Source organism: Lepidochelys olivacea (assembly GCF_965140295.1).
Source record: "Lepidochelys olivacea isolate rLepOli2 genome assembly, chromosome: 7".
In the NCBI taxonomy this organism is placed as follows: Eukaryota; Metazoa; Chordata; order Testudines; family Cheloniidae; genus Lepidochelys; species Lepidochelys olivacea.
The window spans coordinates 95,619,545-95,633,714 of NC_140417.1; the positions used below are offsets into that span (position 1 = coordinate 95,619,545).

The 14,170-nt window shown below is 39.2% G+C and overlaps 1 protein-coding gene across 1 annotated transcript in view; it reads left to right on the top strand.

The window, feature by feature from the left end:
* Positions 1-14,170, top strand: part of DNTT (DNA nucleotidylexotransferase) — a 478,907-nt gene that overhangs the window by 239,961 nt on the left and 224,776 nt on the right. Inside the window, exons 8-9 of the mRNA XM_084635618.1 lie at positions 8,779-8,949; positions 10,408-10,479. Coding sequence (XP_084491744.1) covers positions 8,779-8,949; positions 10,408-10,479 — 243 coding nt within the window. The remainder of the gene's footprint in view (positions 1-8,778; positions 8,950-10,407; positions 10,480-14,170) is intronic.

The window sequence follows — 14,170 nt, forward strand, 5'->3', positions numbered from 1 at the left end:
AAAATAAAATAGTAGGATTTTAGTAGGGCTGGCTGTAGGATAGGTTATTTTATTAATGGAAATTTTTGACTTTTTGTCAAAACAAGGAAACACTCTCCACAAAAATTTTCATTTAGTCAAAAACTCAATTTTCTTCTGAAACTGTTTTGGTAGAAATTTTTCTACTAGCTCTAAGTCTTAGCTCTCATAGCTGAGGAAAAAGACTGAAGATGTGAAATGAGTGTATCCTAAAGAGGGCAAATTAAAAAAAAAGCACAAACGTATTTTTTTAATCTCATGATTTTTAAGCCAAATTCATAACTTTCTGGGGCCTGAGGCATGAGTTTTGAATGGTTGGTGGTGGCAATACTGTAATACCCTGCCTCACAGTGGCTAGTTTCCCAACCAGTGCAACCCGCAAATTTAAGCTCCATTCTTGGCCAACTGATGTATTTGTAGGAAAAAGGGCAAGCTTCTGCCCTAGGTGACAGACAGAGAGACTGGCTTAAATCAAAGTTACTTTACCTAACCCCTTCCACTTTCTGCCACTAAAAGGTCATAATTGCACTATTGTTTAGGGTTAGTTCTGAATTTTTTTTTTGTTAGTTTACCACTTTGTTTTGTAGTTTAAACCAAGTAAGAGAAAGTATTGGCAGAAACTCCTTTGACCTCGTTCACAACAGGCTTCCTGCCATAGAAACTCCACCTAGAGAGAGGTTGCAATGGTGTAATACCCCTATTTCATGGCCTTCTTCCACCCAAGGGCCTGCAGGCAGCTAGCAAAACTGTAAAATGGTTATGGTTGGCTGACGAGAGGTTTTGCTAATGATGCACTGAATCCATGGCCCGTCATGGAGCTCCCAGAAGAGGTTAAAACTCTTTTCTCCTGGTGTGAAACTAGTGGTTGAAACTAGAGCTGGTTTGGAACTTTTAACAAAACTGTTTTGCTGAGAACTGTTGATTCATCAAAACCAAAACTTTTAACTGAAATGTATTGTTTAAAAGAGAAGTTTTGTTGGGAAGGTTTCTCAGGTCCAGGATGCACTTCCTGGTGAGAGAAAATTAACCAAGAATAGCCAATAGCCTAAAGATTAGGACACTCCTATAGAAGACCCAGGTTCAAGTCCCTACTCTGCTTGATTTTTAACAGAGATTTGCACTGGGATCAATCACATCCAGGTCAATATCCTAATCACTGGGCTATTCTAGGGTGGGGCTTTCTCTGGTTTTGATGAGAAATTCCCTCCTGGATGTTAGAAAACTTCCCAATGAACATTTTTTCAACACTGATAGAAGAGTTTTAAGTGGGGTGCTCTGCTTGATTTGGTCAAGGACCTTAACTGGATTTACCACATCCCACATTAATACTGCAATCACCAAGTTATTAGCTAATTCTCTCTCCCTCTCTGATCCCAAAACAACATTTTTCATGAAACAGAATTCTTGTTTTCCAGCCAGTATAATGAAAACACATCCTGGCCACCTCACCCCAATTTGGGATAAATCTCCCTCTGGCTGCCATACTGCACTGGTGTGTGAAGGTGCTATATATGCCTTCCTCTACAGTAACTGGGTGAATCTCTGTGGAGTGTGACCTCCCATCCTTTGGTGTGCACAAATGGGATGTATCCCCTTTTCTAAGTTAGTTTTCTGTTGCTGTCTATAGTTTTCTTTAAAAATCATGTATAATTTGCACACACTTGTTAAAAACATATATAAAGAAATGAATAAATTAAGAAATTGAATATTTTAAAAAATAAGGCAAATGAATGAATGAAAGTGTAATGAATGAATCTATTTCTATAATTAGAAATTAGCTTTACAGCTTTAGAGAAGGCTAATGAGAACCTATGATTTTGTGGATTGCTTTAATAGACAGTCTTCTCTCAGAAAAAAAATCATCTTCCCTCCCTGTGAATTTTTATACCCAAGGGTTAGCTGAGTATAAATAGCTAGAGAGGCTACCAAATCAAACATCTTCCTAAATGGCTCCCTATCTCAAGAGGTCTTTCATGAGATGCTCTGAAAACAGAAGAGTGCAACACTTATTAGTCTGGTAGCAGGATCTGGTAAATAAATATATAGCTAGAAATAGGATTCCTCTATTGAGGTGGATTAAAGGTGACTAAGCGTTGGGGAGAGCAAGGAATAAGGTTACCCTGCAGAAAAGATATATAAAAAACAATTCTTTGTACCAAGATGATGCCCTGATGAGTTTGTGTTATAAGAAGCTTGTGCTTGAAAACAATAGAGGAAACCATGAGAGACTCAAGAGGGAACTGGTTCTGGACCTATTGTGTGAGAATGCTGTTAGCTATGTAAAGAAGATTGAAGGAAAGGAGGCAGAATGTTAACAGTCAATTCAGCATATAAGACACACACAAAGGCTACAATACGCTTCATATAGTTTTGCTTAGTGATAGAATCAGTGACATGTATCTATAATAGGGTTAAACATGATCTACTGATGGAACAAAAGGTCTTGGGTCCTGATCTTGCATACAGATGGAACCTTTATGCCCATGCAGAATGCAGAACCTCATTGACTTCCACAGACTATATATGAGCATGTAGGTCCAATCATAGACAACCGAATGCATGATTGGAGCCTTGGAAGGTAAATCAATTTGGTTGGGATCCTCTTGTGTCCAGAGAAGGAAAAGAAGGCAGAACAGTTCCAAGTGGTCCTCTCCTGAATTAGATCATCATTTCATTTAATGCAAGTGGTGGAGGCTGGACACTACACAGAACCATTTATGGCTTGAACATGGAGACTATTTCAGTGAAGTCCTGTATTATACAGGAGGTCAGACAAGATAATCAGTATGGGCTCTTCTGGCCTTATTATCTATGAATCCGTGACTGGGTCTAACTGGAGTGAAACCAATTCCTGATTAAATGAAAGGACAGAAAAAAAACCTAAAGGAGTACTTGTGGCACCTTAGAGACTAACCAATTTATTTGAGCATAAGCTTTCGTGAGCTGTAGCTGTAGCTCACGAAAGCTTATGCTCAAATAAATTGGTTAGTCTCTAAGGTGGCACAAGTCCTCCTGTTCTTTTTGCTGATACAGACTAACACGGCTGTTACTCTGAAAAAAAAAACCTAGAGATAGTAAAGCAAATATTCTTAAATCAGAATGTACTGCCTAGCAAAACATCTGCCATAATAGTCTCAGAGTCAGAAAAGGTGAACAGGTGTTCAATGAACAGAGCACTTCAGGATGAGAATGTAGAAAAAGCAAGGCAAAAGAAAAAAAAGCTTTTATTCAATAAAAGGTGCCTCTTAACATTTACGTTTTGTTAAAAATGATGTTTCACAAATTCTGAAGTCAATAGAAATATTTCACACTTTTTAAAAAAGATTTTAATGAAAACAGTTGTTTTCTTTCACTTTAAACACATCCCTGCATTGTTTACAACCCTAATACTATGGTATTCTAACTGGCCTATTTTCATTGTCCAAGCTGACTGAAATGTAATCAATATTCATTGCAAAAATTAAATTAATTTTGAAAAATTATTTCAGTTTTAATAAACTAGATTAGTAAACCAATAAATAATAAACTAGAACCCAGCTAAGGACATTTAAAAAAAAACTAATTTTTTTTAAATTGAACTGTGCCCTTTCACTATACTGGGCCAAATTCTGTTCCTTTACACTGGTGTAAATTAAGATTAACTCTACAGGATTTATCATGCTGTAAATCAGTGGGGTTGGGACCAGGCACAGTATGTCTGGAAATATTAAGCAGGTAGAATTTAAGATGTACAAGTCATTATGCTTGAACTTAATTTTTGTCTCTAATATATTTTAAGGAACAACATAATCCAAAATTAAAACAAATCAAAATCTAAGATCTAATTAATAATAAATTACATTAATTAAAAATAAATTTAAATCTAACCCTGTAACATACCCAACAAGCCCTCAAATATTAAAGGAGAAAAAGAGACACTGCTCAGTCAGAGCCGGGTAGTCTTCCCTCTAGGTAACATCAACTGCTGTATCTGCTCTGGTCTTCGGCTCACTCTGCCTTTACTACACTTGCTCTAGTCTCACCATACCTTTGTTGGATCATATTAAAGAAATTCTGTATTAAAATCACAAATGAGTTTGATTCCCCATAGTTTAAATTCCAGGGTATTACTAAGAGGTCTCTTGGTTTTTGGTACTGTTTCTCTCCCTCTATGTGTGAAACTTGCAAGCTGCTAATTGTGTTAGTACATTCTAAGACAGAGTCTGTTCTCAAAGCAATTCACACAGAGAGAGACTCAAAGCAATACTCTGTAACAACAGAAACAGCACCCAGAGACTCCCCACCCTTTTGTTGTATTAACAATTGTGATTAAAATAGAGATAGAGGATGTATGTGGATGGATGCTTGGTGTGGATAATAACTGAATGATCAGGGAGGTGCCAGCCTAAGAATCCAGTGTCCATCGGCTGAAGAAGGCTTCAAGTGGAAATAACCAGAGGACCCCCGGAGGGCAGACTGGAATCCACCCAACAGCCTCAAGAATGGGAGAACCAAAGAACAAGATAACATCTGGCAGCACGGAGCCATCAGGAATGTGCTATCTGCTGATTGGTTCAGCAACAGCATGATGAAGCAATTCCCATAGACTGGCATAGGAAAAAACTCCTATAAAAATGGACTCTAGAAAGTGAGAACTTTGGGGTCTGATTCTGCAAACCAACTTCCAGGACCATGAGCATCTGACAAGGCCCTGCTCCCTCCTCATGTCCAGGCCACCTGGCCAGTGGCTTGGCATGAGCAACTCTAAGGCTGGTAACTATGATAACAACCTTGCAGAACCTGTGTGTGTGTGTGTGTGTATGAATGAATGTGTGAATAAATAGGAGATTGAATGGAATGTTATAGCTATAACTAACTGCTTACTATGATTCTTTCTGTATTCACAATAAATGTGGTATTTTGCCTTTTCCCCTTTAATAAGATCCTGCTGGTTTTTATTTTATTGGTATAACACCTATACACTAACAAAGGTCCAGACTGACCCTTTATGATCAGCCCTGTGAAAAAAAGAGTAGTGTGGCTCTGTCAGGGAAGTCCTGACTCAGAATTCCAGTCCTGCTTCCCATCTGCCCCCCATATCTCCTTGGTCCCAGGGAAGGCAGTTTATTTCAGCCCTCATTGGGTGTTTACTTTCTTTTTAACTCATTTAGTTCTAGTGGCTGCTAGGCTGTGGAGGCTGGGGTCCAGGCTTCATCCACTCCCTGTTTCTCTCCAACCCCTTCCTGTCATAGAATCATAGAATATCAGGGTTGGAAGGGACCTCAGGAGGTCATCTAGTCCAACCCCCTGCTCAAAGCAGGACCAATCCCCAACTAAATCATCCTAGCCAGGGCTTTGTCAAGCCTGACCTTAAAAACCTTTAAGGAAGAAGTTTCCACCACCTCCTTAGGTAACACATTCCAGTGCTTCACCACCCTCCTAGTGAAAAAGTTTTTCCTAATATCCAACGTAAACATCCCCCACTGCAACTTGAGACCATTACTCCTTGTTCCGTCATCTGCTACCACTGAGAACAGTCTAGATCCGTCCTCTTTGGAACCCCCTTTCAGGTAGTTGAAAGCAGCTATCAAATCCCCCCCATTCTTCTCTTCTGCAGACTAAACAATCTCAGTTCCCTCAGCTTCTCCTCACAAGTCATGTGTTACAGTCCCCTAATCATTTTTGTTGCCCTCTGCTGGATGCTTTCCAATTTTTTCACATCCTTGTAGTGTGGGGCCCAAAACTGGACACAGTACTCCAGATGAGGCCTCACCAATGTCGAATAGAGGGGAACGATCACGTCCCTCGATCTGCTGGCAATGCCCCTACTTATACAGCCCAAAATGCCATTAGTCTTCTTGGCAACAAGGGCACACTGTTGACTCATATCCAGCTTCTCGTCCACTGTGACCCCTAGATCCTTTTCTGCAGACCTGCTGCCTAGCCATTCAGTCCCTAGTCTGTAGCAGTGCATAGGATTCTTTCATCCTGAGTGCAGGACTCTGCACTTGTCCTTGTTGAACCTCATCAGATTTCTTTTGGCCCAATCCTCTAATTTGTCTGGGTCCCTCTGTATCCTAACCCTACCCTCCAGCTTATCTACCTCTCCTCCCAGTTTAGTATCATCCGCAAACTTGCTGAGGTGCAGTCCACGCCATCCTCCAGATCATTAATGAAGATATTTAACAAAACCGGCCCGAGGACCAACCCTTGGGGCACTCTGCTTGATACCAGCTGCCAACTAAACATGGAGCCATTGGTCACTACCTGTTGAGCCCGACAATCTAGCCAGCTTTCTATCCACCTAATAGTCCATTCATCCAGCCCGTACTTCTTTAACTTGCTGGCAAGAACACTGTGGGAGTCAAGGAATAACACGTCCACTGCTTTCCCCTCATCCACACAGCCAGTTATCTTGTCATAGAAGGCAATTAGTTTAGTCAGGCATGACTTGCCCTTGGTGAATCCATGCTAACTGTTCCTGATCACTTTCCTCTCCTCTAAGTGCTTTAGAATTGATTCCTTGAGGACCTGCTCCATGATTTTTCCAGGGACTGAGGTGAGGCTGACTGGCCTGTAGTTCCCTGGATCCTCCTCCTTCCCTTTTTTAAAGATGGGCACTACATTAGCCTTTTTCCAGTTGTCCGGGACCTCCCCCGTTCGCAATGAGTTTTCAAAGATAATGGCCAATGGCTCTGCAATCATGTCCACCAACTCCTTTAGCATTCTTGGATGCAGCTCATCCGGCCCCATGGGCTTGTGCTCGTCCAGCTTTTCTAAATAGTCCCGAACCACTTTTCTCCACAAAAGGACTGGTCACGTCCTCCCCATGCTGTGCTGCCCAGTGCAGCAGTCTGGGAGCTGACCTTGTTCGTGAAGACAGAGGCAAAAAAAAAAAAAAAAAAAAAAAAAGCATTGAGTACATTAGCTTTTTCCACATCCTCTGTCACTAGGTTGCCTCCCTCATTCAGTAAGGGGCCCACACTTTCCTTGACTTTCTTCTTGTTGCTAACATACCTGAGAAACCCTTCTTGTTACTCTTAACATATCTTGCTAGCTGCAACTCCAAGTATGATTTGGGCTTCCTGATTTCACTCCTGCATGCCTGAGCAATATTTTTATACTCCTCCCTGGTCATTTGTCCAATCTTCCACTTCTTGTAAGCTTCTTTTTTGTGTTTAAGATCAGCAGGGATTTCACTGTTAAGCCAAGCTGGTCGCCTGCCATATTTATTATTCTTTCTACACATCGGGATGGTTTGTTCCTGTAATCTCAATAAGGATTCTTTAAAAGACTGCCAGCTCTCCTGGACTCCTTTCCCCCTCATGTTATTCTCCCAGGGGATCCTGCCCATCAGTTTCCTAAGGGAGTCAAAGTTTGCTTTTCTGAAGTCCAAGGTCCATATTCTGCTGCTCTCCTTTCTTCCTTGTGTCAGGATCCTGAACTCGACCATCTCATGGTCACTGCCTCCCAGGTTCCCATCCACTTTTGCTTCCCCTACTAATTCTTCCCAGTTTGTGAGCAGCAGGTCAAGAAGAGGTCTGCCCCTAGTTGGTTCCTTCAGCTTGCACCAGGAAATTGTCTGTGCACCGCTGTATTGCTCTCCTAGCAGATATCAAGGTGATTGAAGTCTCCCATGAGAAACTTGAAACTTGGAAGTGTTACATTAGAAAAGATTACAAACAAATGCCTTCTGAACCATCTTGGGATCTGGTCCTTGCATTTCATTTTTCAAAGAATTTTGCTATTTTTAAAGAAGTAAAGATATTTGTTGTGTTTTTTTCCCCCAAAGCTCTGCACATGACATGTGGATAGTAAATATCACTGCCCTGTCAAGCAGCTTGTGAGTGCAGGAGCTTCAATAAACCAAGCCAAGGATAAGTGAAGAGTCAAAGAATGCCCTTTTCCCTTTGTATAGGCTGAAAAGTTGAGGGGACAGGCAAATGCTGTTTCTTGAGCTTGCTGACTAGAAACATGGCTGCAAGTTGAAAGAAGAGAACAAACTCTTGGGGCTGCTGGGCCTGCCACATACTTTTCTTTGATTGTATCTGAGAAACAAAGATGTCATGGCATGACATGCTGAATAAAGTACATTTGGGCAAATTTCGAAAACTTGCGGAAGCTATTTCACCTTCTCAGGCTCTGGAGCATTTTCTTAAATACATGGAAGTGGTTAAATCATCTCTGGTGCTCAAGTACCAGATGGCAGTTCACTGTCAGGTTGCTTTTTAAGCACACATATTTTCATATGTGCCTGTAGGTCATTCCCTGTGGGTTAGAGCTATGTGGGGGACAGACATTTCATTTAGTCAAGGATTTTGAAATTCGGCTTCCCTCAGAATTGGAATGAAACCCAAACATTTCAAAATTCTCTGTGAAGGAAAATGTTAAAATTAGTCTTGGATCAAAACACTTTGTTTTAACTTTTATTTTATATTATATAATATAATATTATGCAAAATAAAAATTTATACAAAAGGTCAAACTGTTTGGTTTTAAAAATGTCAAAATAGGACATTTTTGTCATTGTCAGACCTTTCTTTTATTCTCCTCAATGAAATTTTTACAAAATTGCCATTTTCATGAAGTGTTTTTGATTTTGGCAGAACTGCACATTCCAACAGAAAATGGTTCTTTCAAAACGTTTCCAACCAGCTTTACTATTTCTGTTCCAAAGTAGAAAGAAATAATCTGTGAATCAGTTTGCAAACTCTAAGCTTTCTAAGGGGTATATAGAATATTTCAGCTTTTATTAATTTGGTTGTTTGTTTTTTACCCCAGGATGCTTTTGAGATACTGGCTGAAAATTACGAGTTCAGAGAAAATGAAGTACCTTGCCTTGCATTTATGAGAGCAGCCTCTGTGCTGAAATTCCTTCCATTTACTGTAGTCCGAATGGAAGATCTAAAAGGACTGCCCTGCATGGGAGGTGAAATCAGAAATGTCATTGAGGTAATGATACAGTGAATTCCCTGCTAGATGTTTCTTTTACAGCTCTAATTTTTTTAGGGGCCAAAGGGGGTCAAGATGTTTGTTAGTGGGGATAACTCTAATACAGGAGAAACAAAGTTATGTTATATTCATTACAGTGTGTATGGTAATAACCATTGTTTCATGTTCTCTGTATATATAAAATCTCCCCACTGTATTTTCCACTGCATGCATCCTATGAAGTGAGCTGTAGCTCACGAAAGCTTATGCTCAAATAAATTTGTTAGTCTTTGAGGTGCCACAAATGCTCCTTTTCTTTCAGTGACTTCTGTGTATCTTTTATAATGATCTGACTTTTTGTGCATTCCTTAAATTTACAATAAACATTACCTGTCACAAAACCATTCCTAATGAATTAAGGCAATTCAAGAATAAATAATGAGATACCATGTATAGTGTGTTGCTTTAAAATACATTCTCTCATTTAAATGACTTAATACCTCTTCATATATGACTTGTTCTGCACAGTACTTGGCAACATCATTTTGTTAGTTTAATGCTTTATTGAAAATATTGTTTTGGCAAAACCTGTACATATTTTAGTAATTTAGGCACAGATTCATAGAAGTACTTTTGTGCCTGAATCCCACTGATACCTAAATACTTTTGTGAATCTGGGCCTTAGTGTTAATTTCTCCCTCTCTCCTACTTACAGAAAAGCCTTTCATCCAGGTGAGGGGCAAACTCCACATTCTTGTTGGAGCCTTGAGAATCTCCTACATTTTTCATGGCTTTAGTTTTTGGCCCTTTCAGGACCCCATGTCTCAGCCTCTATTATTTCAGGAGACAATAGAGCAGAATGCTGTAGTTATCCGGAGAGGTCACTGCTGAACGTTGTGATTCACTCTGTTTCCCTTTTCCCGTTTCCTTCATGGGGTGAGAATATTGCCGCTACAATGCTCTTAGTCTCTGCTGGCCTGGGGACTGGGAATTCAATTCAGATCTCCAGCACAATGGAATGAAGTTTTCGTTTTTACACTGAGAAAATTATATATATATATATATATAGCCACAGTGCTTCTGGGTTTGTTTGTAATAAACTATCAAATGCTGAAAATATGATTTTCAGAACAGCTCAATGAAAAGGAGTACTTGTGGCACCTTAGAGACTAACCAATTTATTTGAGCATAAGCTTTTGTGCATGTGAAATAATTGCAATCTGATAGACAATTGGGGGATAACTTGATGCCCAATTGCGAATAATGCGGAGTATTTTTTGTGGACCAAATCTTTACTCCATTCTTGAGTTAATGGAAGTTTCGCTTAAGTAAGGATTGCAGGATTTGGTCCTTTAGGAATAAAACAAGGGTGCTCTCTCTCACATGCTCGCTCTCTCTGCTGATAAGAGTTCCCACTGGACTATTATATTACAGTTAAATAATTTCAGAGTAAAAAGTAACCTATTACTGTATGTACAGGAGATTATTGAAGAAGGAGAGAGTTCTAGAGCTAAAGACATGTTAACTGATGAACGATACCAATCATTTAAAGTAAGTATATTTTAGTCTTAGTTTTGTTGTAGTTGCTTAAAAGTGTGTGATCACTTTTTTCATGAGGTCTTGGGTTCTCATTTACTATGTCTAAGTATTTAGTTAGACTTTATAATAAAGGAGCACTAGAAGTACTGAATTTTGTTTAATTCAGTGAAAGAGCAGCACTTAAAAATAGAGACTGATAGAGTAAGAGAATAATTTTGAATCAGTTATCCTTCATCTTCTAATTAATGTGATGCAATGTAATTTACTATTGAACTTCAATTAAAGGGTAATTTTCTCCCCAAAATTGATGTAATATACCCACTTTTTTCCTTAGGCTTAACCCAATGTATTTTTGGTTCATTAGTCATGATTATGGCACAGCACAGCCTTATTCTGATCTTATAAAAAAGTCAAGTTGAGGGTGATGACTAAGATCTATCTTTCATTCTGCTGAAGCATGCCTCACAGGGAGAGGAGGCACGGATGGAGGGAAGGCTTTGTTAGCAGGCTACTTCTAGATTCAGAAGTACATGACCATTCAGCTTGAATAAAAAGTAGATCAGAATCAGATGAGGTAGTAGAACAGTTCCCATTTAGTGAACTTTCAGTACATTCTCCACCAGAGAGGCTCTCTATTTCAGTATTTCATCTCTGAGAAAATTTTAGTTTGATGGGTGTGTCTTTCCACGCATAGCACCCTTTGGTATCATATAGTATAAACAAGGGGTAGAGTGTTTTTTTGCTAACACCCACCTTAGCTTGTTGCTAAAAACGTTGTTCTAGTTAAGGTGATGATATAAGGACACAGGTGAAGAAGATAAGCTGTCTGGGGCCAATACTGGTTACATAGGTTATGTCTACACTGCAATTAGACACCCACAGCTGGCCCATGCCAGCTGACTCAGGCTTGCAAGGTTCAGGTTGCGGGGCTGTTTAATTGTGGTTTAGATGTTTGGAATTCGGCTGCAACTCGAGCCATGGGAACCTCCCATCTCACAGGGTCCTAGAGTTTGGGTTCCAGCCCAAGCCCAAATGTCTACACCACAATTTAACAGTCCCGTAGCCTGAGTTCTCTGAGCCGGAGTCAGATGGCCCGGGCCAGCTGCAGTGTAGACATACCCTTAATATACTAAATAAAGATCTTATTGCATTTGTCCAGAAAAGGGTGGAGAGAATGATTAAAGTCTCATTTGAGGAGAGATTGAAAAGAGTGATTCTTTAACTTGGCTATGTCTGCACTACCCCACTGTAGTTTGAACTATAGCAGTGTACACTGAATTGCTGCACTGTGACTCGGCAGTGTGGGTGCTGAGGGTGAACACTAAAAAGTTCCCAGTTTGTGTTAATGTTGTCCTGTCTGAAGGACTATGGCCAGTGAGAGAGTGAGCTGCTGTGCAAGCTTCCCAGCCTGCACTGCTCTGCCAATGTACCTCAATCCTGCCCTGCAACCCCACTATAACTGTAATGCTGGCCCTCTCTTGCACACAGACTATCATTCTGAATGATTCCAACCTGAGTGGTAGTTTTGTGATGCATGCACATGTCCACTGTGAAGTAGGATAAGACTACAAAACTCCGGGCCAAAATTTGTGTGACTGAAGCCTGTATTTTAAGTGAGGTCTGTAGAGGTGAATACTAGTGCACACTAAGCCAAGGGGCTACCTATCATGCTATGGGTTTTTTAATTACTAACAAACCAAGCAATATATAAATATGATTTTTTTTAGTTACCAAATTGCAACAACGTTATATGGTTATTCTTTGAGCAACTCAGACTGTACAGCACATGTTTAGCTGTACACAATATGAACGACAATGCATTTTATTGACATTAATTCTTGTCAATACTGAAATAAACTGTGGTACAGTGGGAGTAAATGTACAATGACTTTTACCAACAGAAGCTCAGTACTGACCAGATATACAATAGTGAAAATGGAATATTTATAACCCAAGAGACCCTTAAGCAGTGAACTTCATGGCTCTAACTTCAGTGAATGCTAAAGAACTGCAGTTTGTAGAGAATAAAAGTTAATTTTGTTTTCCTTCACTGACAATAGAGTCCATTTACTACGATCTCTAACCATTGCTAAGCATTAATAAAGTTTCTTTGAATCATTCTATAACCAGTAACAGACTCTTTTGAAAATGCAACACTAGTAAAAATGTTAAAAGATAAGAATCTAAATGATTTTTTAAAATGAGATTGAAAATGTAATCATATTCCCTTACAAACACCCATGTTCCAAACAAAGAATAGGTAATCTTATCCATTATATACAACATGTAGGGTAATTCTTATTTAAAATTATCCAGATTTCCATCCTTCCCTTTTCTTTATCTTAATTACTTCTAAAGAATTAATCTCATTAGAAAAAAACACCAGATAAAATTAGCATGGTCTGAATTCAAAGGTTGTAGATTCAATGGAAAGAGAAAATTGTGCAGTCACTCATCAAATCTATGAATGTGCAATGAAATCGCTCAGAGATACAATATTGACAAATTGAGTATGGAGAACATATTCTTTGGGAAAAACCTGGAGGTTTTCTCTCCACTTTCATATCACAATCCATCTGAGAGATTGAGCGACTGAATATTGCTTATATTTTAGACATTTTGCTCTACATCCTTTTCTTGAAACAAAATTGATGTACAAAATTACTTAGCAATGGATGGAAGTGAAACATACTAAAATTCCATTTACTTGCCTTATTTATAGATTTACAGGCCTTACTCAGGAATGGCTGATACAAACCTTGATGTTGTAAGTGGCACAACAAAGTCATAAGACATGTTTCTCTTGTGCATCTTACTGTTATGTATAAATGTAGGTTTCTTTGAGCATCTTGATATAACTGTCTGGTTTGTAGTAAAAGAGTATATTGGCTTAAACTGGGAGCAGAAAACAAAGGGTTAAATGGCAGAATTAGCATAAATAGACAAACCGAGAACACTGATTTATAAATGGAAAATATTCAGCATGTACCTTGAAAAATCAGATACTCTAGTTGGACCTACAAGCTGGTCTAACTTGTTTTTGTAGTTCTGCCTTGATGATCTCAATTGACATTGATCACATTGAGTAATATTTGAAGTAGCCATAATGTGTTTGTATTTCATAATACATTTAACATTACATAAATTTTTGTCTTTGTTTACATTCATATTGTGTTTTTAATCGTATGGATTTAATATTCGTGTAATAGCATGGCCCAGAGGATTCCTAAAAATGTACTTCCCAAAAGTAATAATTTCTGGCATAATGGCAGCAACTTTATTTAATAACCAACCAACCAACCAGAATATAAGCAAATGGAGGAGGGGAATGAACATCACACTTTGATGCAAAGGCTGCTATAGCACTCAACCTGACCTTGAGCAACCTTTGTCCTGACTGGTAGATCCCAAAGTCAAAACTGTCAGAGAAAGAATACCGGTCTGGACAAATAGCTTGCACTAAACTATACTTCACCCTTGTAGAGAGGGATAGAGCCACCACTGAAACAGACTCCAGTCCATCATTTCTGGTTAATCTTATGGTCCTAGCTACATATTGAATACCACCATTCTGGGAGATACATAAAACCCTCCCCTATCTACCATCTCAGCTCAAACCACCAAATCTCTTTTCCTGCAAAGATTTTGTCTGCTCCCAAAGGTGTGACAGGACGTAGTGTAATGTGGGGGTACATGGATGTGA